Genomic DNA, 25627 nt, shown 5'->3' on the forward strand with positions numbered 1-25627 from the left:
CCTGCCTGTGGACCACACTTTGAGTAGCACTGCTCTAGTCAACTGGGGGAATCACTAGGTTCTCAGGATCCTGAGAAATAAATGCTCAACTCATGGAGAAATCCCAGATAAGGCATCCTGGTGTGGACCTCAGGGTTAGAGCCAGTGGTTCCTACCAAAGAGAAGCACACACTGATGGCAAGCCACCAGGCTCCTGGGGAGGCTGGTCAAGAGAAGAGCTTATGATTAGGCTGGGAACAATTCATCTGAATGCAAAGTTGGGCAATCTGATGATCTAGTCAGAGATGATCATGTTCCAGCCACCAGTTTTTTAAGAATTAGTAATTTCGAAGTCTGCTTTTTAGTAATTAGTAATTTAATTTTAGTAATTAGTAATTTAAGAATTAGTAATTTCGAAGGGACTGCTGACTGCTTTTGCAACCCTTTATACATCTCTCAATATTCTTGTAATTTTCAAGAATTTGGGTGTTTTTCATTACCTTTCCCCCCCTTTTGAATTCTAATTATTTTTCAGCAAATTAATCAGAACATTTCAGGAGGTCAATCATCTTGCAACATATGCCATTTCCCTTCTGTGAGCCTCAGCTTCCTCATCTGTAAAATGGAGAGACCACCACCAACCTTGCAGGGCTGCAGAAAAGACTCCTGAAAGAACCTGGGCCATGCAGGAGGCACTCGCCAGATAGTGAGTCCAAAGCATGGCCACTGGGATAAATGCTGGAGGGAATGGATACCCCATTCTCTGTGATGTGCTTATTTCACATTGAATGCCTGTATTCAAATAGCACATACCCCATGCATATATACACCTACTACATAACCACAAAAATTAAAACAAAGCACGGCCATTTGTGCAGCATTGCATTTCCATGTTCTAGGACTTCTCTCTTAAATCACTTTCCGCTGCACAAGAATGGCATGACCCACACAGGACGAGCTCCCTGCCTCCTCTCCCCAGAGCCAATCTAGATAGAAACATGGTGACGCAGCTGTTTTCACACGCACCCATGCCAGAGACTGCAGAAGATGGCTAGACCTCTACAAAGAGGCATTTTCCAAGTGATCCTGTGACCCCAGCATAGAATATGACGGGCCTCGTCTGGATATCAGAGCGTTCCTCACAGTGCGCCGAGCTGGCCCATCTCCCCCTCAGTTTGCACTCCCTGAGTGACCTGTCTTATTCACCTCGACATTCTTGGCACAATGCAGATACTGTGAATGCAGGAAAAAGCAGGCTCCAGGCCCTGTTTGTGTGAGAACAATGGAAACGGCCCTCCCTGCACCTGGAACTGAGCCAAGATTACCAGGTGTCCCAACTGCACTTCTCTACTGAGTTTGGCCACCTGCAACCATACAGCCCGCCAGGAGCATCGAGCAAGTCCACGTGGGCAAGGCAGCAGTGAGAGCAGAATGTGCAGGGCCTCAGAATGGAGGGCTCACAGGAAGAGGAGCTTTTGACAGGTAGGGCCAGAGGGGGTCTGCCGGGTCCACTTGGGCAAGGACATCCTCACTGAGGAGTCCCTGGATGAGAAGACATCAGAGGACAGCCTGTTGGACCTGATTCCTCAGCCATATGCCCAGGGCTGGGGGTAGGCGGGCAGGCAAAGAACTGAAATCACTATGTTCAAGGATGTCTGGAAATTACAAGTTCAGAGCTAAGACGCAGGCAGGCCTTAGGGGCTGTGAGCTCCCAGTACAAGCACATGTCTGCCCACCTTCATCCCCGGTGCCAGGCACTGTGCTGCTGATCATTGCACTTAACTCCCAGAGCCCTGCAGGTGGGTCTGATAATCCCCCTTTGCAGGTGAGGCAGCTAAAGTTCAGGGAGGCTCTAACTCACCTGAGGACGCACTGTTCTCAAATGGCTGGGATGAAAATGGAACCCTGAAGGTGACTTCTTTTCCTTTAGAAAGAGAGGGATCAACATGCATTTTAGGTAAATAAGGTTTCTTTCAGAATTCTCTTCCACTGGGGAAAGAGAAGCTTTACAGGACACTTCAGGAATTTTGCATAGGTTAGGACATTGCAGTGTTCCAGTTACCCTCAGGAGTAGCTGCTTTCTTCTCCATTTTATAGGTTAAGAAACTAATGCTCAGAGAGGTTCGCAAACTTGTCCAAGGCCACACAGTGAGTAATTTGTGCTCTGAACTCAAGTCTGATTTGAAACTCATATCCTTCTTCCATACCAGCACTCTGCAAATTAAAACCCCCCAGGCTGGGATGCACACAGGAGACTTCCAAAAGGTTGCCTAGCTCTATTCCCAGGATAGGAGGAGGAACAGTGAGGTTGGAGGCAGCCTTGAGACCTGTCCCTGAGATTCATCCTCCTACCAGATCAAAGGCAGATTGCCCCAGACAAAACTTCCCAGCATTTCCCTGTTTCCTTCTACTATGCAAATCTCTAGAGTAAACCCTGCAAATCCAGTTTGAAAACAAACACCCCCAAGGGTAGAGAAAGCTCCTTTTAAAATGCTCAGTGATCTTCTGACCCTGGAGGACTGAGGGGCAATTCCTAGCCCAGTGAAGGCCACCCCCCAGCCCCCGAACCCCGCCCCCCCCATTGCCCAGCTATGCAAACGCTCAGTGCCCTCTTGTTCTTGCAAGAGCTCAGCAGCATGGCAAACAGCCAGCGGCCAATAGCCATCCCATGGGCCAGATCAGCAAAGTGGCCTCGCTTCTGGAAAAGCGAAACTAACTAATGGCTGATAGGGAGCCGAGATCACAGAAGAGGGCTGGTTTGATGGGATGGTGCTGGGGACATAAAACTGGGCATAGGTCTCACAGTCCACAGCCTGGAAAGACAGACTCTGCCAAGGATCTGAGCTCCCCATGAGAGCCCTCAAGACTCCCTGTGACCATTCAGGCCAAGAAACCCACAGCACCACTCTGAATTTTAAAGTGGAATATCAATCTGAGAGAGTGGGCAAGTGGAGACTGAAGGCAGAGCCCTGGCTCCCTGTCTTGGAGTCAGCAACTCAAGTTTGCATCCCTGTGAGTAACAAGTGCTCCTCATAGTAAGTTTGGCTAAGTCAGTTCCCATGAGGAGATGATTATTCCTGCATCCTCAGAATTGGCGTGGAAGACCCTAGGGCAGGAACAGAGACATGCTGCCTGTCAGGAAGTTGCCAAGGACTAACCATCAGTTTCCACGTGCATTTTTCTTCCTCTTGCTCCCCTGAATTCAGGCAAACTTGAGTCAATTGAGCAAAAAGAGCAGCCCAAAATCTGTTTGGAAGAAGCATTAAGACCCCAGGCTCTAGGACAGAAGCTTCCTGAGCTGCACCAGGATAGAATAAATCTGTTTATCACCAAGTTATCACCTACTTTAAGGAACAGCCAGTTCTCTCCCCAAAGAAGGTTGTGATTCTGCCAAATTCTGCATGTGCAAAGCCCAGTGCTGAATCAATGGTGGGGCAGAGTTTGGGGAGGGAGGGAAGTCAAGGCAATGGGTGAGGCTGGCAATATCCTTTCTAAGACTGCTTGAAACTAGAAACTCACCACTCCATCCATAGCTGCCTAAAATGGACTCACAGTGTGACCTGCATGAGCCTGCAAGTGTAGGTACTCAGAAAAACTGAGGCACAGAGAGGCTAAGTGACTTGCCCAAGAGTCCATTCTAAGAGTTCCTCCACCATTCCCAGCCATACTGTGAAAGAAACATTAGCCAAAAATTAAGATGTTGGAAGCTGTCAAAATAGTCCAATTACATCATCATCTAATGACCAATGCTGGCTTGGGAGACTGAATTTTTTAAAAGAACAAAAATAGGGCAATTGTTCTACCACAACTGGGGAGAAGCAAGGAACAAAGCTGTAGAGTTGGGGAGAGCAGATCTGGGGTTGGACCTCAAAGCCCTCCCTGTCCCTGAGTGTGGGGGTTTACATGGGCACAGCCTCTGGGCCTCTGACAAGTCCTCCATGCACACGTGGCTTCTGCAGGACACAGGAGAGCACTGGCCTGGGAGTTGGAACACTGGGCTCCAGTCTCCTCCCTGAGCCTTTGCCTTATCTGTGACTCTGCTCCTGCTCAGTTCTCACGATCACAGGAAGAGCTCTCCAGCCCCCACCCAACCACTCCATTTAAAATCGCCACCTTTCCCTCCCCAGCATTCCAGGTCCCCACCACCAGCTCTAATTTTTTCATAGGAAATAGTGTCTTGCCCTCTAACACATTATATAATTTACTGATATAATATGTTGATTGCTGTAGGCCACTAGGGTGTAAGCCTCATTAGGGCAGGGATTTAACTCTTATTCATTGATGCATATCCTGACAGCCTGAAGTGCCTAACATTGGATTTTCATGCAGTAAATACTTGTTTACTGAGGGTGGCGGTTCACATCTGTAGTCCCAGCTACTCAGGGGTGGAGGGCTGAGGTAGAAGGATCGCTTGAGCCCAGAAGTTTGAGGTTGCAGTGAGCTATGATTGCACCACTGCACTCTGGGCTGGGTGACAGAGAAAGACCCTGTCCCCCCGCCAAAAAAAATTAAATTTGTTGAATGAATGAATGAATGTTCACACATTGGCTTTCGGAGTGACACTGGTGGAGAAAGCTCCTTTTGCAATGCTCAGTGCTCTTCCGACCCAGGAGGACTAAAGGGTAGTTCCCAGCCCAGTGAAGGGCGCCCCTGCCCAGCTGCGCAAACGCTCAGTGCCTCCTTGTTCTTGCAAGAGCTTACCAGCATGGCAAAAGGCCAGCAGCCACGCCACAGGCCAGATCAGCAGTGGCCTCCCTTCTGGAGGAGAAAATTAACTAATGGCTGATAGGGAGCCGAGTCTTCAGGGGAGGGCTGCCTGAAGAGCCAGAGACAGTGGCAGGCAGGGCCTCAGCAGGAGTGAAGATGATGTGATGGGGACACGCTTAGTGGCTGAAAGCATCTCTGTCTTACCCAGCAGCTGCGCATGCTCCCAGCAGGCTGCTCCCTGCCCTCTTAGAAGGATCTAATGCCCAGTGGAAACCAAGTCAGGGTATTTCAGAGGTGTAGGGGCTTTTTTTGCAGCAGTTCTGGCCCCAACAGTGACCAAGCCAGACTTTCCTGGGGATGAGAGAAAGGCAGGGACAAGAGAAGGCCTTGCCTGGTTCTACCCTGAAGGCCCTAGGCAGCTAGAGGGGGCTGGGCCAGAGAGAAGCAAGGTGTGGGCCTGGCTGACCAACTACGGGCACAAGCCACTGCCTGGTCTGTGCCCAAGTGCCTTCTCCCCTCCCACCATCCTGCCAAGGGTGCCATGACCCTTTCCCATAGTAGGCAGTATGTGCCTGGGGAAGGCACCTTTCCCTAACTGGGCAAAAAGCCTACCCTGCAACCTTGCTGACAGTGATGACAAAAATGCCTGTCTCCACCCACATAGCTCACTGGAACGTGAGTCCAGAACCACTCTTACTGAGGAGAAAGAGGCCCACATAGGTCAGGAGACTTAAGGTCAAACAGCTGGCCTGTGGCTGACCTGGAGCAGGTGGCTGGGGATCTTGATATGCTGAACATGGCTATTTTCAGTGGCATTGAAGATCATGTGTGTGTTTCTCTGTGTTACCCGTTTCTGGGGTGCTTCCCATTCACATTGGGGGCCTCAGATGGGGAGGGGCTGGTAAGATTCCTTGTTCCTTTCTTAGGGACTCTACCTACACCGTTCTCCTCACAGAGGTGGAGGCCAACAGGGGTGGGACCCCTAATTACACACCAAGAGGCAGTTTCTACTTTTTCACTAATGCAATAGCATGGAGCTGGTTTGTGCATCAGTTTAACAGCACAGAAACAGACCAGCACTCCTTCTGGCAGTGGCACATTCAGCATGACACACAGAGCCTCGGTGGGAGCCAGACACACTGGCTGTGAACAGAGAAGCACAGTTGGCGGGGTGGAGTGGGAGAGACTCCAAACCTACTCCATGAGCAACAGCTCATGAGGTAGGCTTCACACCCATTTCTAGATCATTCATTCCAGAGGCCAGGCTTCCCAGAAGACAGACTGTCTCCCACCCCACCCTGGCATTGTTCTCCACACAGGAGGCAACAGGAGGACAAGTCAAACACGAAAAGCACCCCCAATCCCAGTCTTAATCATTGTTCGTGAGTGCATTTCATTAACTGCTTAACTAAAGTTAGCTCCCCACTCTTCTCATCCTCCATGCCGATCTCTGCACTACTGAGTCGTCCTTCTAGAACGGAGTAGATCCTGCAGTGGCTTCCTATGACCCAGAGGATAAAATGAAATTCCTTTATACAGAGTGGACTCACTTCCACTCTCCATGCCACCATAAATGCTTTTATTCCCAAGTTCAAGTCACACCAGACATTCCATCTTTTCATGTCATGCAAGCTCTGCCTGCCTGCCTTTGCACAGGCTAGCCCCTCTCCAAAACGCCCTTGCCCTAAACTTCTCTCTAGCAAAATCCCCCCATGGAACCTTCAACAGTCACTCAGTTCCCATATTACCTTCTCCGTATTACCTCCCAGTCTTCTCCCCTCTCCATTCCTACAACCTTGCCCTTTATACCTCTTATAGAATGAATGGTGTTATGTTAAGTTTATCATGTGAAATTGCCATCTTATTAGGACAAAACAGGCAAGTTTCGGCAGTATGTGATATGATATTTGGTATCATCAAAATGTCATTTATTTCTGTGCTAATGTGCTATTTCAGAGGCACTACTAAAACAGAGGCACTACCCTCTGTTTTCTCAGCATCTAGCATGGAGGTTGGCATATGGTGGGCCCTGATTAATGCTTGCTGGATGAATGAGCCCTGTTTGGCAAGCTTCCATACGCCGCCTGTTCTGCCGTGTTGTGTGCTCTAACACAAAAACAAAATCGAATCCAGCACTGTTGTAAAATCTCTTACAAATTTTTATTCCAGCCAAGCCAGGCTCAAGATGTGTGTCTGTGCAGGTCAAGTGGAGCATGAGAACATCTGGGAACATGCAGGCAACGGGGAAAGCAAATTGTTCAGGATAACTACCTTTCTGGCAGGAGAAGCAGAGTCAATAGTTGATGGAGAGGAAGAAGCAGCTGGATCAGGAGACGGGAGGCAAGAGGGAGGAGACGGAGGATGAGTGTGAGACAGGCCTTTAGAGAGTAGTTTATTCTGCACAGAACAGAAATAGAAGAAACAAGGATTATCCCAGGAGTCACACCTGGTCATCATGCCTCGATCATGCAGTCCCATGCCTGTGCAATCAAGGGGGCAAAGAAAGGAGACCCAAGTCTCTGGACAACACAGAAACCCCTGTCTTTGGAGCCAGAAAGGATTATCTGCCTCCTGGTTATACAGAATTCAGCTGCAACTATTCCAGCTCCCTTGTCACACCAAAATAGCTCATGTAGATTCAATCCGTTCCTGCCTACATCCGCCTCAGACACCAATGCCAATTACCAAAGCCCTCACCCTGGAGCTTGGTATGAAGTAGCAGCTGCGAGCTTAGGAGAGGAGAACCCTGGGCTGCTTTAGGGCAGGTGGCCACAGCAGGGGCCTCTATAGCTGCAGCAGGCAACTGTGCTAGCGTCCTGGCAGGCACGTGGAATCCTAAAAATGAACGAAGTGTAAAGCATCCTTCCCACACCAATGATTCCACCAAGTAGCAGAAGATGCAGGTCTGAAGGAGACTAAGTGAAAACAGCGGAGAGGTAAGTCCTAGGGACAGGCGTGCTGTGAGGGAGGGAGGACTTTACACATGCACCCACCTGCAGGATCTCATTATCAACTCATTTCCTCTTGAGCACATACTCTTCTTTTCGCAAATTTCCAAATAAGTACCTGGCTTGGAGGAGGCTGTACTTCCTAATTCTAAGGCAAAGCCATTCTTGTTGGCTTGAATTTATCCCATGGGGAAGTAGAGCTCCAGTTACCGCATATGGTTGGCCTCATCATTCAGTATCTTCCTGATCAGGGCAACAGGGAGATTTCTCTCCCACTCAAAAACATCACAAGCAACTGGGTAAAGGCACTGTGATTCTGCAACTGATGACTGTTTCCTCTTTGTGTTGACCCTTAGGAAGCTCAGAGCCTGCTTGGAAAATATCTAGGGTCTACCGACTTGTGCTTCTGTTTAGTAATGCCTTTCTTGATCTGAGTTTACTTTCCTGTCTTAGTTTTCCCTTTCTCTTGATGTATTTACTTATTTTGAATCTTTGCATTTGGGTCTTTTTTAGATGCTAGCTTGTGTTATTTGAGGGCTTGAAAAATACATAGCTCCTCATGCTATAAAAGGAGGAAGGAGGAGAAAATTGAGCTCAGAGCCTGATTCAAGGTCACTTGGCTGGATGTCCAACATCTGGGTTCCTGGGGGCTCTGAAAGCCCCATGTTTACCTGCGAGAAATCCCCGTGTCCAAACATGGAGGCAAGGTGAGCTGCCTTCTCTTTAATGTTCTTTGTGTGAAATTCCCTGTTGGCCAAGTTCTGAGCCCTCTTCTGCAGTGAAGGTGAGAAAGGAGAAAGAAAAGAGAGAGAGTGACAGAGACTGAGACAGTTGCTTCCAAGAAGTAGGTGAGGGAGGCAGCTGGGGGCCTTGTCTGCTCACCACACACAGCAGGATGGGAGACAGGGCATGGGCAGAGGGAGGAGGAACCCACCTGGGTAGGAGGAGGGAGGGGAAGAAAGGAAGTCACCCAGACGTGGACAGAGACAGGGCAAACAGTGAGTCTTTCACCTGGAGAATCTTTTCCTCCACTTGCTGCAGCCGCCACAGCACCCCGGAAAGAGCCTGTGCCCTCGGGCGGGTAGAAGGCAGGGTAGCGAAATTTTCTGTCCCACCCAGCTGTAGGTCAGACTTGGCTCTGGCTCTCCAGGGCCTGCTCAGGCACTCGCTGCCAGCAGACACTTGCTTGAGCTCTCTGAGCACATGCCCCGTCACGACCACAGAAGGGAACTGGGAAAGAGGGAAAATTAAGCTTCCTTCCCTACTGCGGCCCTTTCACACACCCCCCCATGAGGGATCCCCCATGAAGACCAGAGACAAAGGGCGCGCCAGGTGCAACCCTAAGTAAGATTCCAAACCAGCCCCAGGTGTTGACTCTCCCCAACCTGCAGCAAAATTGCCTGGCCTCCTCATTCACAACACACGGTCCCGGGCCTCACCCCCAGCCCCTGAATCAAAACCTCTACAATGCTGGTTCTCAATCCTAGCTGCATATTGACATCTAGGGTACTTAAAAAAAAAAGACCCAATTCTGGGGCCAACCTCCAGAGATTCCGATTGGATTGTTCTGGACTGGGCATGAGACATTGGTAGTTTTTTTAGGCTCCGCAGGTGAGGCAGACAGACATAAAATTGCGGCATTGTATTCACACCGACCTTACTCACCCTCCACCACCTGGGAGCAACACACAAATCCTAATGCTGACCAGACAACTTCGTGGCTTATGGTCAATGATAGTGATTTGGTTCAGATTCCAAACCCAGGAGCACTACCTGCCATAAGCCACACTCTGTGACTGCCAGCTGCCTTCCTGCCCACTATGCAGGTCCTCAGCTACTCTGGCACCGGGAAGGCCTTTACCACATCCCAGCCTTACCCCTTCAATGGGTCCAGCCAAGTGGCCACCTGGGCCCATTCCAACATCACTTTTTCATTGATATGGAAATCAGCCTATTTGAATGGTCTGCAAATAATGCTTAGCATCATAGGGCATCATACAAAATACCCTGTGGTACAGTTTATTTTTCCCTAGCGGCACCATTGAGAACATGGTATTTGGTCAATTGATACCTCTGACTGGCTAAGGGATCAATAACATGTATTTTGTGATGTTGCATACTTGGTTATTCTTACCTATAAGTGTGGTGACATCAAGGTATGTCCAGAAAATCTACAATCAGCTCTACTTGTGGTGTGGGAAGAGCCACTGACCCCACCCCTCTGGATCAAAGTCCCCTCTGGCTTCACCAAAACAGCATCCACTGGAAGGAGCCCTACCTGCCTTTTCAGAGGAGGTGATGGGCTGGGTGTGGCCTCCTCCAGCTTGAGGCAGCAAGAGTGAACAGGAGGGCCAGAGGAAGAGCACAGGACGGGCTTACCTATCCCTGAGACACAGCGTTCCTGGGAGAAGAAAGGCGAGTCCAAAAAAGCAGCCACAGGAGACATGAAGGAAAAGGTGAGTCAGATTGAGAGGCTCAGAAGGAGGAGAGAAGAGGAGCAGGGAGACGAAGTTTGCGAGTGCAGAGGAAGCACCAGGCTGAGCTCCTGCAAGCCAGGCCCAGCTGGGAAACTTGAGCCCTGGCTCCCTGTCCATGTGAACAGCAAGTCCTGGAGTCCCCTTCTCATGGACAATGTGTGAATCCCAGGGTGGCTTTGCTTTTGGCTCAGACACAGGGCCTTAAGCAGGCACTGCCAGAGCCCATGCCAGGCCAGGGTGGCTGGCCCAGGAGCCCACCTGGAAACAGAAGAGCTTCCTGCACACTCAAGGACAGGGATGCTCTGGTGCTTCCGATGGAATTGAGCCCTCATCAGCACTTGGGGACTGTGAGGGACCAAGCCTCCAGAATGGGCAATCAAGACAATTTGTGGAGAATTACAAGTCTCAAGGAAATGACCCCTTATAATAAAATCCCTTCCCTTCCTGGAGAAGGTCAGTTCTCCCAGGAGGGACACAGTCCATATCAAGACTAAGGAGACATTTATGGTTGCCTCTAAAGCTAATTAACTATAGAGTCTCATTCTGTCATGTGACAGGTGTTCACCACAGAAAAACCAAATCTCTTTTCCCAAGCTTCTGTAATGTGAAAACAGCACCCTAAAGGAAGTTCAGGGGAGCAAACGGAACCACGAGGCACAGACCTCGGAGCCAGGGTCAGGAGGAAGCCTACAGCCTGATGCAGCATTCCGTCTCCTCCAACCTCACACTGACCCCCATCAGACAAAACAGCCCTGCCAGGCTGACCCTGGTGCAGGGAGAGAGGGGAGGGCCAGGAAACACCTGGGAAGATGGCCTTCAATACTGTGAGCTCGGACTCAGTTCCTCTGGTGTGGATGGATCTTCTCACTGTAGACTTTGTACTTTCCCAGCCAGCCAGCCTCTCAAAGCTCCCTCAAACTGTATCATCTCAAAACTGGCTGCAAACCAAGTCATGGTTGGAAAGCAAAACCAAATTAGGGAATGGATTTATTTAATGCAGAACAACCATCAGCAAACTAGGCCCATGGGCCATATCTGGCCTGCTCCTGTTTTTTGTAAATAAAGTTTTATTGGAACACAGCCAGGCTCGTTTGTTTAGGTATTGTCTACTGCTGCTTTCATACTATAAAGGCAGAGTTGTAACAGACAGTAAGGCTTCCAAAGCACTAAAAAACTGCTATCTGGCCTCTTATAGAAAAGTCTGTTGACTCCTGATCTAGAAGGAGTCTCCTTGAGACCAGGCCTGGCTGGCATATCTGAAGTCTACCAGTAGCCAGAACATTCCTGCTGAAAAGTCACCAGGAAGTCAGTCCAGTGAATATTTGACATGACTCACTTGCTTCATGAGTGAGGGGTTCCGAGTGCTCTCCTCAAACTTGGCCAGCAGCTGATTCGCCATGGACTTGACTTTGTTCTGATTTCCACCTTCTTTACTGCTCCCACACTCTTGATTGGAGCCCACGCTACGGCTGGAAAAGTTTGAAGGCTGCAAAGGTTGAAACGGGACACTGATGGTTGGATCCTGGAATGCGGATATCAGAAAGCAGACTTGGGGACTCAGGATGTGGGACTAGTTTCCTGCAGAAGGGCTCCCTCCATGGTCTGAGGAAGGGAGGCACAGGCAGCAGGGCCACCCCGCAGAGGCAATGCTCACAGGAGGGATGCAGGTTTCCAAAGGATGGGCACAGCTAGGCTTGGGAACCAGGCGGTTGGGGTTTGAATCCCCAACTCTCACTTCTTAGCCCTGTGATGTTGGCGATTTACTTTACTTCTGTGACATTTTTTCATGTATAAAATGAGAACAGTAATCTATTTCACATGATTACTGCAAAAACCAAATATAATCATGAAGTGTTGAACAAAATGGTTTTCAAAAATACATCATCTGGCCGAGAAGAGGAGAAGAGCAGGGGCGGGGGGACAATGAAGGAAGCAGGGTTGGGGGTCACTCAGGCAAGGCCTGGGCTCTGGAGATCTTTCTCCACTCTCCTCTGTAACCACCCCCAGCTTTAACCAGCCCTGCTCTATTTTTGCTATCTTTTTAAAGAAAACTTTTAATTTAGAAACAATTTTAGATTTACACAAAAGTTGCAAAGATAGCATAGACTGTCCCTGCATACCCTTCACCCAGCTGCCCGCGGTGTTAAATCTGGAATAATTGCTCCTGTCATCAAGATTGAGAAATTAACATTGGCACAATACTATTAACTAAATTATACACTTTATTCGGATTGCATCAGTTTTTCCACTAATATCTTTTTTCTGTCCCAGGATTCAATCCAGGATCCCACACTGCATTTCATCATCCTGTCTCCTTGGTTTCCTACAAACTCTAACAGTTTCTGTTACAGAATGAACCTTTTTGAAGGGTACTGAGCAGCTGTTTTATAGAAAGCCCCTCAATCTGGGTTGGTCTGATGTTCTCTCATGATTAGACTTCCGGGAAGGACACCACTGAGGTGAAATACTCTTCTCATTCTAGTACAGCTGGGTGCATGATACCAACGTGATTTATAGGTGGTGATGTAGACCTTGGCCATTTGGTTATGCTATTTTATAAAACGGAGTTCCATATAAGATTTCTCTAGCTCAGCCGGGCGTGGTGGCTCAAGCCTGTAATCCCAGCACTTTGGGAGGCCGAGACGGGCGGATCACGAGGTCAGGAGATCCAGACCATCCTGGCGAACACGGTGAAACCCCGTCTCTACTAAAAAATACAAAAAAAAAAACTAGCTGGGCGAGGTGGCGGGCGCCTGTAGTCCCAGCTACTGGGGAGGCTGAGGCAGGAGAATGGCGTAAACCCAGGAGGTGGAGCTTGCAGTGAGCCAAGATCTGGCCACTGCACTCCAGCCTGGGCAACAGAGCGAGACTGTCTCAAAAAAACAAAAAGATTTCTCTAGCTCATCTGCTAACAGTAAAAAATTGAAAATGACCAGTGTTTACTAAGAACGTCTGTTCCCCCTTACTGCGGGATCTCCTCCCACAGGCCTCAGAAGTATAAATGGTGCTGCCACAGCAAGTGGGTAGTAAGTTTTCCCAAGGACACCAGGAATGTTCCTCACAGGAAGAGACATTCTCACGACAACAAAGTTGTGTTCATTTAGAAGAAATTCACCAGAAAAGGCAAGCTACAGTTAATTTTTTAAAAAAGATCCCTAGGTGTGGCAGCCCCATGGAAACCTTTTATGTGGAGCCACTCTGAGTATCAGACAAACACAAACCAAAGAGGCACACCCTCCTTCAAAGTGAAATGTAACTGTGCACAACAGTACAGGCTTGAGTGGGAAGGGGTATGCTTACTTGAGTGATCACTGTTTGTACAAGACCTGGCCCAGGACAGTGGGCCAGATAGGCCAGCACTTTCAGACATCAACGGCCCTACAAATCACCAGGAAATCAATCCTCAAAAGCAGATTTGCTTTCCGTAGGTCTGGGGTGGGCCCTGAAAGCCTGTACTTCTAACAAAAAACCAGCTGCTGACTAACTAACAAGACTCCCCTAAGCTGGATCTTGGATCACATTTTGAGTAGCAAGAATTTAGAAAGAATATCGCTTTGTTAAAACTGAGTTTAAGCAAACCGTTGCCCCAGGAGACTGTCCAGGGCCATCTCAGAAAGGGTAGACACAAACCAGATTTCTTCCCACTCCAACTCCTGTGTTGCCAGTAACAGAAACAACACTCACATACCCTTACATAAGCCACGGGTGAAAGGCAGGAAAAGACTGCCTGAGACAAAGTGTACCCAAGGGAAGCTTCCTGGGAACAGGCAGGAGCAAATCCCATGTCCTAAGCTTTAAGAAGCTCTAGGCAAATGTTCAACCCAAGGTGTTTTGAACTCATTGGGTAGAATGGGTTTGTTGATATTTTAAGATGTGAACTGAACTTGTTTTCCTTTGTCGGTGCTTCCCTTTGACCATCACAGATAATGGGTTGACTGGCTGGCTGCTGCTTTCCCCAAGGTGAACCTCATGACTCTATTTATTATAAAGCTCACTTGTGAGATGCAGCAATTCAGACATGAACAACCATGTCAGCAAATATACAGCAATAAAAACTCTTTGACCATAAACAGTAGAAAAGTCCCTTCTACCTCCTATCCATCGGATATCAATGTATTAAACAGCTCATCCCTCATGCCTCTGTGTCATCATTTTGAGGTCAGCCAGCAGGCTGGCGAAAGCTGGCATCCCACACTTCGCTGACAATATGCATGCTTATGGAGTTGGAATGGTTTTTTTTTTTTTTTTTTAAATAATGTGTATATCTCAGGTCTCTTTTAAAAGCTGCCCAGGGAAGCAGGAACTGATACTCTTTCCGCTTGATCACTTTTTCAGAAGCAGGTGAGAGATTCAGGCTCTCCTTTGACAAAGTAACCTGTAATTTTCTTCTTTCACCAGAAGGTGGCACTTGTGGGCACCAGGACATTTGCCTTACAGACTAGAAGCAAAGGAAACGCAAAGGGATACAAACGATGATTGGGAGAAAAGTGGGAGTGCTGATGCCTCTTTACTATTTACTATTAATAGTGGTTGTATATTGATTAGCATGTATCAGATACCATGTTCATCTTATTCATCTTTAAAAGTCCTGCAAAGTTTCATGTATTTCAAGTGTATCATTGCATGTTACAGACATGAACCAAATCCTGGGAGGTTGTGTTTCTCAAGGTTACATAGCTAGTAAATAATGAAGCGAGATCCAAAACCCCAACTATTTTTCCATCATGCCAAGTTTGGAACCCAGTGGTTCATGAGAGAGGGAAGGAACACGGCCAGGCTGCTATCACAGTGAGGCTGCCTGTGGCCACTGGTTGTCAGGAAACGAGCCTCTGTTTAAACCCACACTGTGTACACAAACCTCGTCCAGGTTATTGAAGCCCTTCCGCCTCCGTTTGTTCATGTCATTCTCTCCGGTTTGACCATCCACCTGCAATGGCCAAGAAAGCAGGGTGAGCTCAGGGGGACACGAAGGGCTTCAGTCCCACTAAGATCCCTGAGGGTATAGGGCTGGCTTTGAGCTGGTGCTGTGGATGTGTCCCTGCCCACAAACAGCTGTCAGCCTACAGGCAGGCGTGGTAGTAAATTACTCTGCACTGTGACAAATGCTGGCACAGTGGAGAGAACCTCACGCCACCTAGCAGCCAAGGCTTTGTCAGAAGGGGCCAGAATTACATCCCAAAAGATCTTCATGAGATATCAAAGCAAAAAGAATCCCAGTGCCATAAGCAGGACAGGGATGATCTCCATTGCAATGTGGCCTTGGGCTTGGAGCAGGTCAATGCCTTGCCCAAGGCCACAGCCAGGTCTGCTGATGCATTCAGTGTGCGGCCTCATGGAGACCACCTGGGGTCTCTCTGCACCCAGGGAGCCTCTCTCCTACAAGAGGGTGACCGGGTTCAACTCACATGGACTCTCAGGGCTCAAATAAGTTGCCCAGGGATTTGATGAAAAATCAAGTCTGCAATTCAGTCAGCATCACAGATACTAGTAAACAGTATTTTATTAACTTCAAATAAGCATTAACTATAGCCTGATGACTAGCCTGACCACACAGCCTGGTTTGCTGGAGGTGGGGGTAGTTCTGATTTACTGCTTTTTAGCCCCAGCCTGATTGTTAACAGTGCCCCCTTCACTGTCAGAAGTCTCCTGGTTTAGATGACACATGACATGGTTGCCCTATGAGAACCCCTCACAGCCCACTCTCTGCTGCCTGAATCTGGACATTGAAATCCAGAAAGCCCTGCTCTACCCAAGCCCGTTGCATCACCCTGCAAGGGCTCCCTGAGGGCACTCAGCTGTCAGGCTTGTCTCCTCAGGGAATGAGCAGAACTCTGGAGGCCGAGCTGATGCTATGGCTGGAGTAGGAAAGACTGAATTTAGTAACTCCTCTGTACCTATGGGTAAGTCTACCCTTGTCGCTGGGCTAGGGTCCACCTAGGCTGCCCCATCCTTTTCTAGGGTAGGACCTCTCTGCTACCAGTCTTCAGCCACTGGAGCCTTCTCCAAAGAGCAAGCTCTGTCAGAACCAGGGAGCCATGTCCCATTGACCATAGATCGCTTCTTCAGGGAGCCTCCTACTGTCTCAGAGGGGCCTTCCATAGCAGGCCCACATTAAATCCAGACTTTCTACCATTTTGGATGCAGGGGGAAGTGCTGCAGACCATCTGCTCACCTCAAACCCAGGCATACAGCCCAATCAGCCCCATAAATCCTAATCTACCCAATCACAGGAGGATTCTTTCACCTCCAGGTTGTTCTGAAACAACAACCCTAGCTATGGGTGCCCCAAACACAACCCAGTACGCACCCCCTCCCTGCAACGGAAAGCACCTGTCTCTTGTCCTCTTCTTCATCCCCTGCCCTCTCCCCACATTTACCAGCACCAGATTGTTTTGTTTTTAAAGACAAGATCAACCATAGTTTAGTCCATTGATATTTGCTCAAAAATTTGCCCCAGGCAGCACAAAACAACACATCAAAGGGCCCTGCCTTCTCTTGAACATTTTCCTCAGCTTCTAATAAATCATTATTCTGTGAATGGAAATGATTTTAAGCCAAAAGCTTGGGCAAACACCAAGAGAAACAGATGACCTTATTTGCAACAATGTTGGGTCTTAGAGGAACAGGCTGTCTGGACCCCCAGCTCCACAGCCTGGGAATGCTGCTCTGGCCAGCCCAAACCTGGGGCCTGTGAAAGTACAGAATGTCCTACCCAACAAGAATGCTTCATGCATAATCTTAGGGTTTTCTGTTGTTTTTTTTTTTTTTTTTTTTTTTTTTTTTGGTTTCTACATTAAATGAGGATTTGGCTTTTCCTCCAAAGGGCAAAACATTTTACTCTCTTTTGTACTCAACAAGTGGGACTGTTCCACTGGAGCCTAGATAGATTGAAGACAGCCATATTAGCCATGGGCTTATGAAGGGCATTCCTGGGAAGGCCGTGCCCAGCCAGCAGCTCCTAAGAAGACTCCAAATCCTTCAGGGGGAATAAAGGACATGGACGGGGACAACCTCAGCCTCTCTGACCCACCTTGACCCATGGGACAACCAAATGTAGTCTATGGAAAAGTTAGCAACACACATATCCGAATGGTTTCTACTTTTCTTTATGAATTTAACACTGAAGCACTGACTAAGAGCTAGGCTAAAACAAAAAGGTTAAGAACATTCGAACCTAGAGATTTATCTAATTTTTTTCTTATCTATATATCTATATTTGTGAACCATAATTGCTTCAGTACTCCATTTTCCTCAGACCCTGTTTCACTCTACAAAGAATTGAAAGTACAAGAAGAAAGAAAATACTTATTGTGCCCAAAGAGAACATGAGAATAAATAACTTACGTTCTTTTCCCATTAAGGTTTCCAGCTCTTCCACCCTAAGAACACTTTCTTATCATGATTTCCAAATGATTTGAAAGACTCTATATACAAAAAGGCATTTATTAAACTAATTCGTTTTCCTATAAAAAAATCAAAGATGTAGATCTGCCAATCTGAACATTTATTTGATCAGCACAAGATAACCATGTTCCCATACTGCCCGAGTTAATGTGATTTTAGCTCAAAGCAAACAAACTTTATATTTAGTTAGCTGGTATAGCCTAGCCCAGGAATAATTTAGATATGGGTCATAGGAGGAGAGGTTGGCCATTGCAGGCTATGGTTTTGTTGATTTGGGCAGCAGCTGTGATAGTTGGGAAGATAGCCAGTGATATCAGCGAGAGAGCTCTTTCTTCAAGGAATCATGGATTTGAGTATTGGTACTAATTATTTCCCAGCTATGTGATCTCAGGAAAACCATCCAACTACTTGACTTCAGTTTCCTTAACTCTAAGAAGGGATCTTCTATTGTTTAGTTCATAAGCTGTTGTGAGAGTAATGAAATCACAGACATAAAACACTTCTTAAACTATACAGTGCTAGACAGTAGTCTCCCCTCATCCATGGCAGATACGTTCCAAGGCCCCCAGTGGACGCGAGAAACCGTGGATACTGCCAAACCCTAGATATGCTGTTTTTTTGATCTAGTGACTGAGACAGCTAAGGTGACTAATGGGTGGGTAGCGAGTGCACCGTGGATATGCTGGACAAAGGGATGATTCACATTCCAGGCATGATGGAGTGGGATGCTGTGAGATTTCATCATGCTACTCAGACTGGTGTGCAATCTAAAACTGTGAATTGTTTCTGGAATTTTCCTTTTAATATTTTTGGACCATGGGTGAACACAGGTCACTGAAACCTTGGAAAGCAAAACTGCAGATAAGGAGGGTACTACTGTACAAGTATTAGACACTATTGGTGAGGCTAGTGTTAGTAACACAATTTTGTTTTATTTTATTTATTCTCTTTTTGGGACAGGGTCTTGCTGTGTTGCCCAGGCTGGAGTGCAGTGGTGTGATCTTGGTTCACTGCAACCTCTGCCTCCTGGATTTAAGTGATTCTCGTGCTTCAGCCTCCCAAGAAGCTGGGACTACTGGTGTGCACCACCACGCAGGTTAATTTTTGTATTTTTAGTAGAGACAGGGTTTCACTTTGTTGGCCAGGCTGGTCTTGAACTCCTGGCCTCAAGCAATTCACCCACCTCGGCCTCCCAAAGTGCTGGGATTACAAGCATGAGACACTGTGCTTGGCAGAGTAACAGAATTTTAAACATCTGAATTCTACTTCTGGCTTTGACATTTACCACCTACATGACTTATCAAAATGTAATCTCCCCAAGTCCAAGTTTCCCCATCTAAACATTGGCATGAAAATGTGTTCCCAGCCTTCCTCCAAAGGTGAAAAGAGCAAACGGGATGTATATGAAAGTGTTTTGTATGCTGTAAAGGGCTCTATTGATTGTGGTTGCAGTACAGAACCAAGTGTTCAAGCCAGATCGCTTTACTCATCTTTTGAGAAAACAAGCGTCTTCATTTAACCATCATTTCTAAAGGAAGAGAACTATCATTTACTGAGCACCTTCCACCTGCCAGACACAGTGCTCAGACCTGCCGCACACCTTTGCTCGCCTCATCTTTGCTGCAATACTATGATGTACATGTTGTTACCCTCATTTTTCAGACAAGCAAAGGAGCTTTCTGAGAGGCTAGAACATTTGCCAAATCCCCAGCAGATGTAAATCTGTGTTTGTCTGCTTGACTTCTAACTGCATTCCCAATCTGTAAGTGAGCTCTGAATCCTGGACTGAGACTGCACAGAGGAAAGGAGAGAGAACAGCTTCAGCCATGGCCTGCGGGCACCTGGAGGGGTACTCCAGGGCCCTGTGCTGGCCTGGCCTTGGAAAGCAGCACCCTTAACTCCCCCAAGCCTTCTTTAAACCTCTGCAATGAGAAGTCCTGGAAACCTAGTGGGGAGCTTTGGCTACTGGGTGTGTGGTTCCATAAGAGAAGTCGGGGAAGTGAGGTGAGAGGAAGTTCATAAGGCGGGGTCCTTGCTTGTTTCGTTCACTGCTGCAGCCCCAGTACTGAGGAGAACTCCACATAAAATAGGCACTTGAGAAATGGTTGTCGAATGAGTGGATGGAAGAGGCACCTTCGCACGTAATGCCACCCGGCTCTTCAGAAAGTGTCTGTGCAGGTGGCTCAGGAAGAGGAGGGTTGGGGAGGGGAACCTGGACCACTCAGACTGGACACTGACAAAAACGTCCGTCACATTTTGTGAATGCCACTCTGTCAGGGACCAGGGCTGGAGGATGAGGAGGACCTGGTTAAGCAGGATCAAACCTGGGGCCACCCATCTGGCTTCTGGGATGAGCTCTCCAGGGACAAGCGACAACTTGTTTTATCCCCCAAGGAGTGGGCTCAGGATGGGACAAAAAGTAGTGCTCTGCATATGTGTACAGTAATGACCATAGTGGCCATAAGTACAGGTGTCACCATGTATGGTAGGTCTAGGAGAGTACTGGTGGGTATTGTGAGTCTGAAGGTGTATGTCTGTGTGTGTGCCATGCACACAGGAATGATAGACGCCATGGTTATATGTTCAGGTGTCACCTGCATGCATGATGATAAGAGCCCTGGAGCCCCCAGGAACTGTCCCTTGCTATGAGGCTTTTAGATGCTCACCAGGACCACAGACAGATCTGCAGAAGCAGACCAAGGGCCTTTTAAGGGAAAATATAGTCCCCAAGTTCTCCTTTTTCCAGGCGTGGGCTGCCCAGTTTTCAGAACGAATCAACCCAATGGGTTGCCACTCACGGTGGGATGGAAAAGTTACTCTCTCTAAAAGTAAACAAGATCCTTGATGGAGAAAAAGGCCTTTCATTTTGCTTGAAGTTGATACATCTTGCTTCGATTGCATGTTATCAGGAAGATAAGATTAGGGGGAAAAGAAGAATTTAAAGTCAGTGAAAATCAGGAGGGAGGTTCTTAAGCCTGACTCAGCAGAGAACCAGTGTATCCTCTTCAGATAAAGATGCCACATTGTAAACAAATGTGCACTCACAGCTCAATTCGCATATCAAGATATTCCTCTGGAAGATGGAGAGGAAGTTAGGGAGGGGCAGGGAGGAAGGTCAAACACAGATGCACCTACATGTACAGATATTGTCTGTATTTGAGGGGAGGGCTATTGTATAGACTCGTGCAAGCGTGCCTGCCCTGTATCTCCACTCCAGAAGGGCTGATGAGCAAGGTCATTGAGGGCTGTGCGTTTTGTTGTACTGATATCTTGGTGTAAATGTGAAGGAGCCCCTATGTAGAGACGTGGAAGTATGCATGGATTTCAGAGTCTTATGTGCAGACATCCCCTGTGGCTGTGCAGGACCAGACCAGGGTGAACTCAGCGTTCTTTGCTAGTGGGTAATGTTGAGGCCAAAGAGCATTGCCATTAGATTCCCAAATCAAAAAATCGTTCAGATACAACAAGGTATCTGGTAGGATGGGGCGAAGGAAGAAGGTACTTTCTATGTGGCCCTGATCACTGTGCTGGCATTGAATGGTAGACAGAATGCAGAGGTATCTCAGTGACGGCCAAGGCACAGTGTGGTGACCCAGTAGCCTTATGAAAGCACCCAACCCACCCAGAGGAAATGCTCCGTCGCTCTGAGAACAAGTAATGCCCATGCCAGGCACTTCACTCAATGGCCACATCTCTACCTATCCAAAAATGGGGCAGAGTGCAAAGATTAAATGAGGCTGGGGGAGAGAACAGATCTATGGGCCTTGACTCCTCTCAAAATGGGTAGCCAAGGGACACACCCTGAAGAAGACTGAACAGGATTCAAAAGGGGCCAGAATTGGGCTGGGCAGAACCCTCCACCACAAGCATTTTCTAGCAGAGCCAGAGGGAAGTGGAGTAAGGCCCTCAGCCCTTGGAAGGCCTGGCCAGCCTTGCTGATTCCTGACTTTTAACCATCCCCAGGTCCCAAGCCAGTGCTGGCCAGGCTGTTTCAATTCTGTCACTCTGTAAACAGAGGTGTGGTGAGTGAAAGGTTGAAACATCCCTCTCCAGTTCCTTCTGGGGGCCAAGTGGGAGAGACGCAGTGAATGGAGAAAGGCAGTACATGTCTGGCTCAGAGAGCTTTAAGAAACACTGACTGGCTTGCCTGGGGCCAAACAGCCGAAGACAGGGGTCCTTGGGCTGGAGGTAGAACAAGCTGACCACTGGTATCCAGAAGAGAGCCCCATTTGCTCAGTGGGAACACGGTGGGCAATGCAGCCCTCACACAGAGCCTCTAAGTGGGGCCAGCTCAGAGGCGGAGAGCGCTGGGTGCAGCTCATCATTTTAATTGCTTTGTTGGCATCTTCCTTGCCCAGCTAAGGCCTTGCTAGCCCATTCCTTCCTAGAGCTAGGGAGCCACAGAAGCATGAAGTATCCTGCTCCTGGAGTTGGCAAAACAGCTGCTGCAGCATCCCAGGGAGCAGGGAGTTCAGGCCTCAGTGGAAACAGTGACCACTGCTCACACAGCCCAGGGAAAGAAGGAGGCTGGGCAGCCCCACCCCACCCTGGGCAGAGGGGCTGACTGGATATGGCTGCCTTGGCCAAGCTAAAGAGACTGTTGGCCACCTAGAGAGACTCAGAAACGTGTAGAGGCCTCCAGTCCACTGTCTTGTTGGTGGAGGGCACCCTGCCATGCTGGGGAGGGCAGGCAAGCTCTGGACAGGTACTTACAACTGCCCCCACCCCAAGCCACCCCTGCTCCCTCCAGTGCCTTCACTCTGGTCCTATTCTCCTCCACCCATCTTCTCTTGTCTGCTCCCACTGACCACCCCAGGAGCTCCCCACTCTAGTCCTAGAACTCTGACATTTGCCATCTGCCCCAGTGCATCCACATCTCATAGCCTGTCCTCAGCCCTCACCCTGGCTGGCTTCCCTGTTGCCTGGCACAGTCTCCAGGGCCCATCCTGTAGAAGAGCTCTCCTCCCTGAGCTTCCCAACTCCCTCCCTGCCTTTCCAACTGTCCCTTCCCCTTCCCATCTTCTTTCCTGGCTGCTCTGCCTCTGCCAGCCCCTCAAACTCCCTTGTTCCCTAAGGTTCGGACCCTTGGTTTTCAGTTTGCTCCCTATCTTCCCAACTGGACTCCAAGGTCAAGACTCACATCACTTCTGTATGTCCTATAACTAGATACACAACAAATGCCTTTTAATGAGTGGACTAATTAGTGTGAAGAAAGCACGGGGTAGGGGCAAAGCAATGAAGTACAACAGAGTAGCAGGTGACCTGGCCGAGGCACCCAGCCTCTCTAGGCCTCCGTTTTTTTTTTGTTTTTTTTTTTAGGTGGAGTTTCGCTCTTCTTGCCCAGGCAGGAGTACAATGGTGTAATCTCAGCTCACTGCAACCTCTGCCTCCTGGGTTCAAGCGATTCTCCTGCCTCAGCCTCCCAAGTAGCTAGGATTACAGGTGCCTGCCACCATGCCTGGCTAATTTTTTGTAATTTTAGTAGATACGGGATTTCACCATATTGGCCAGGCTGGTCTCAAACTCCTGACCTCAGGTGATCTGCCTGCCTCAGCCTCCCAAAGTGTGGGGATTACAGGCGTGAGCCACTGCACCCACAGGCCTCCATTTTTATCTGTAAAGTGGGCACATTAAGCAAGAGAACTGGCATCATGCCTCCCATGGAGATGTTAGCATCCACACGAAACTGTCACTGCTCCTTAGGTATGTGATGCCCAAACTATGTCCCGTGGCACCATGTGAACTCACAGAGGTGCCACAGAATATTTTAAATTTTCTAGGAAAACACTATCATGTCTGTCAGACACCTTGAAAAATGTTCCTATTAAGTTATTTGGTCTTAACTACTCAATAAATGAAACTGTTAGGTATTTCTTTTGGTATAGGGGCATCATGAAAAAAATTATGGAGACACTAAGGGTGCTATAAGTTGAGAACGTTTGGGAACCTCTTTATTAGGCTCTGAGCTCCTCAAAGGCAAGGTCCATATATTGTTCACTTCCGTATATTTGCTCCCCTCATCAGAAACGAAAACTATAGCCCTAAAGTTGACCTATAGGAGAGCCCAACGTATATTTGTTGAGTAAATGAATAAATACAAATTAATGGAACAAATGTGTAAATGGAGCATCACCACCATGCACTTCTGCCACTAAACTGATGGCCATCAAGTTCTAAACTGCTCAGCACAGTGAGAAATCATTTCATCCCCATCCCTTAGGAAGCAGAGCTAATCTGATTTACTTCTAAAAGCATTCACCAATGTGTCCTATCAGCTTGCTACCATGTCCTTCCTATAACCACTTTGAAGTCATTGAAACTAGCTACACAGCGCCAGGAAGAACTTCCAAAAACACCCATAACTAATCCAAGTTTTACTAGCGTTTTCCGGGAGCGCCTGATCCATGTAACTTACTAGCCTCAACAGTCTGAGAATGTGACAATCTCCATTCCTCATACCCCGTCCATGTGCAATGGGAAATCAAACAAAAACCAGGCCAAAACTTACTCGTGGAGTCCTCTTCCTTGGAAATGTGAGGTTGAGATAGTTATTAGAAATGGATGATTTGGCCAAGCTGAGGTCAGCATTTTCTCCATAGTTTTTGCGCCAAGAATCTGTTGGGAAATAAAAGTGCAACTGTGATTTGGAACCAGGCTCCAGGAAGTATGGCTATAACAAGGAGGTGTTGGCCGGGCACGGCGGCTTACGCCTGTAATCCCAGCACTTTGGGAGGCCGACGGGTGGATCACGAGGTCAGGAGATCGAGACCATCCTGGCAAACACGGTGAAACCTCATCTCTACCAAAAATACAAAAAAATTAGCTGGGCGTGGTGGTGGGTGCCTGTAGTCTCAGCTACTCGGGAGGCTGAGGCAGGAGAATGCCTTGAACCCGGGAAGCGGAGCTTGCAGTGAGCCAAGATCGTGCCATTGCACTCCAGCCTGGGTGACAGAGCGAGACTCCATCCCCCCAAAATCAAGATGTAAATGACATACAGATCCACTTACATGCACAGAGGCTGGGTGAGTGGAGTCACCCCTGTTTGGCCTGTCAAGGGGAACACACTGGGCAGCCCCAGAACAGACCATACCAGTGTTAGGAGCAGTTAGACTCAGTGACAGGGACAGAGACGGTCCAAGGGGCCAAGCAAAATCTCTGTCCAGGCACTTACCCACGGGCCTCAGTGGGGTGCCCCGGAAGAGCTCATAGAACTTGGAGAGGTACATGACCATGCTGAGCTCATCAGGCTCCTGGGCAGACACCATCTCTTTGCCCGTGGTCACTGGAGGGATCCCAAACTCTCGCTCTGCCACATCAAATGCGAGCTGGTTGTTCTCCACAGCGTCATCTTCATTCAAAGAGTCAAAGTTGCTAGAGAATCAAAACAAAGTAGAGAAATTCAGGGAGAGGAGTCAGAGGTGCGGTGAGCTGAGCACCTTCAGGTGGTAAGGAGCACTGAGGGTGACACTCTGCCGGGTGTTGGCAGGGTACGGGGGGGAACAGTGACCCCACCCCTGCCCCCAGTTCTCATCCCACCACCCCACTGGTCAGGAAGGAACAAAATCAGACTCAGGCCATGATGACATTATTGCTCTCTGGGCTAAAGCCATCAGAAGATGATTTAAACCTCTTGGGAACATTTATGAGCTATTTTACTTTTAAACACATCACCTTTTTAAAATTACAAAAGTAAAATAGGCATCTTGTAAAAAACATCAAATTATATAGCATATAAGGTAAAAAGGGAGCCCAGGTGCAGTGGCTCATGCCTATAATCCCAGAAGTTTGGGAGGCAGAGGCGGGTGGATCACTTGAGCTCAGGAGTTCGAGACCAGGCTGGCCAACATGGTAAAACCCTGTCTCTGCTAAAAATACAAAAATTAGCTGGGTGTGGTGTAATCCCAGCTACTCGGGAGACTGAGGCAGGAGAATTGCTTGAACCTGGGAGGCAGAGGTTGCCGTGAGCTGAGATTGCATCACTGCACTCCAGCCTAGGCAACAGAGTGAGAGATCCATCTCAAAAAAAAAAAAAAAAAAAAAAAGGAGAGTCCATCCTCTTGAGGTCACCTCGCTTCCTAAGGTACCAATTGCTAGCCCTTGGGTGGGTTTGCT

General features: G+C 48.3%; 1 protein-coding gene across 8 annotated transcripts in view; it reads right to left on the minus strand.

Moving 5' to 3' along the window:
- Positions 1-25627, minus strand: part of MICAL2 (microtubule associated monooxygenase, calponin and LIM domain containing 2) — a 243298-nt gene that overhangs the window by 104585 nt on the left and 113086 nt on the right. For 3 of the 8 annotated variants that reach the window (XM_073018229.1, XM_073018225.1, XM_073018227.1), the window contains 8 exons: positions 24687-24886; positions 24024-24130; positions 14970-15038; positions 11448-11597; positions 9913-10035; positions 8646-8864; positions 8306-8407; positions 6958-7083 (listed from right to left, as the gene is read on the minus strand). In XM_073018229.1, the coding sequence (XP_072874330.1) occupies positions 6958-7083; positions 8306-8407; positions 8646-8864; positions 9913-10035; positions 11448-11597; positions 14970-15038; positions 24024-24130; positions 24687-24886 (1096 nt within the window). Of the gene's footprint in view, positions 1-1840; positions 1904-6957; positions 7084-8305; positions 8408-8645; positions 8865-9912; positions 10036-11447; positions 11598-14969; positions 15039-24023; positions 24131-24686; positions 24887-25627 lie in introns of all 8 variants that reach the window. The other 5 variants (XM_037999707.2, XM_073018232.1, XM_073018235.1 and 2 more) reach the window with 3 other exon arrangements.

This window comes from Chlorocebus sabaeus, chromosome 1 (assembly GCF_047675955.1).
Source record: "Chlorocebus sabaeus isolate Y175 chromosome 1, mChlSab1.0.hap1, whole genome shotgun sequence".
Classification (NCBI taxonomy): domain Eukaryota; kingdom Metazoa; phylum Chordata; class Mammalia; order Primates; family Cercopithecidae; genus Chlorocebus; species Chlorocebus sabaeus.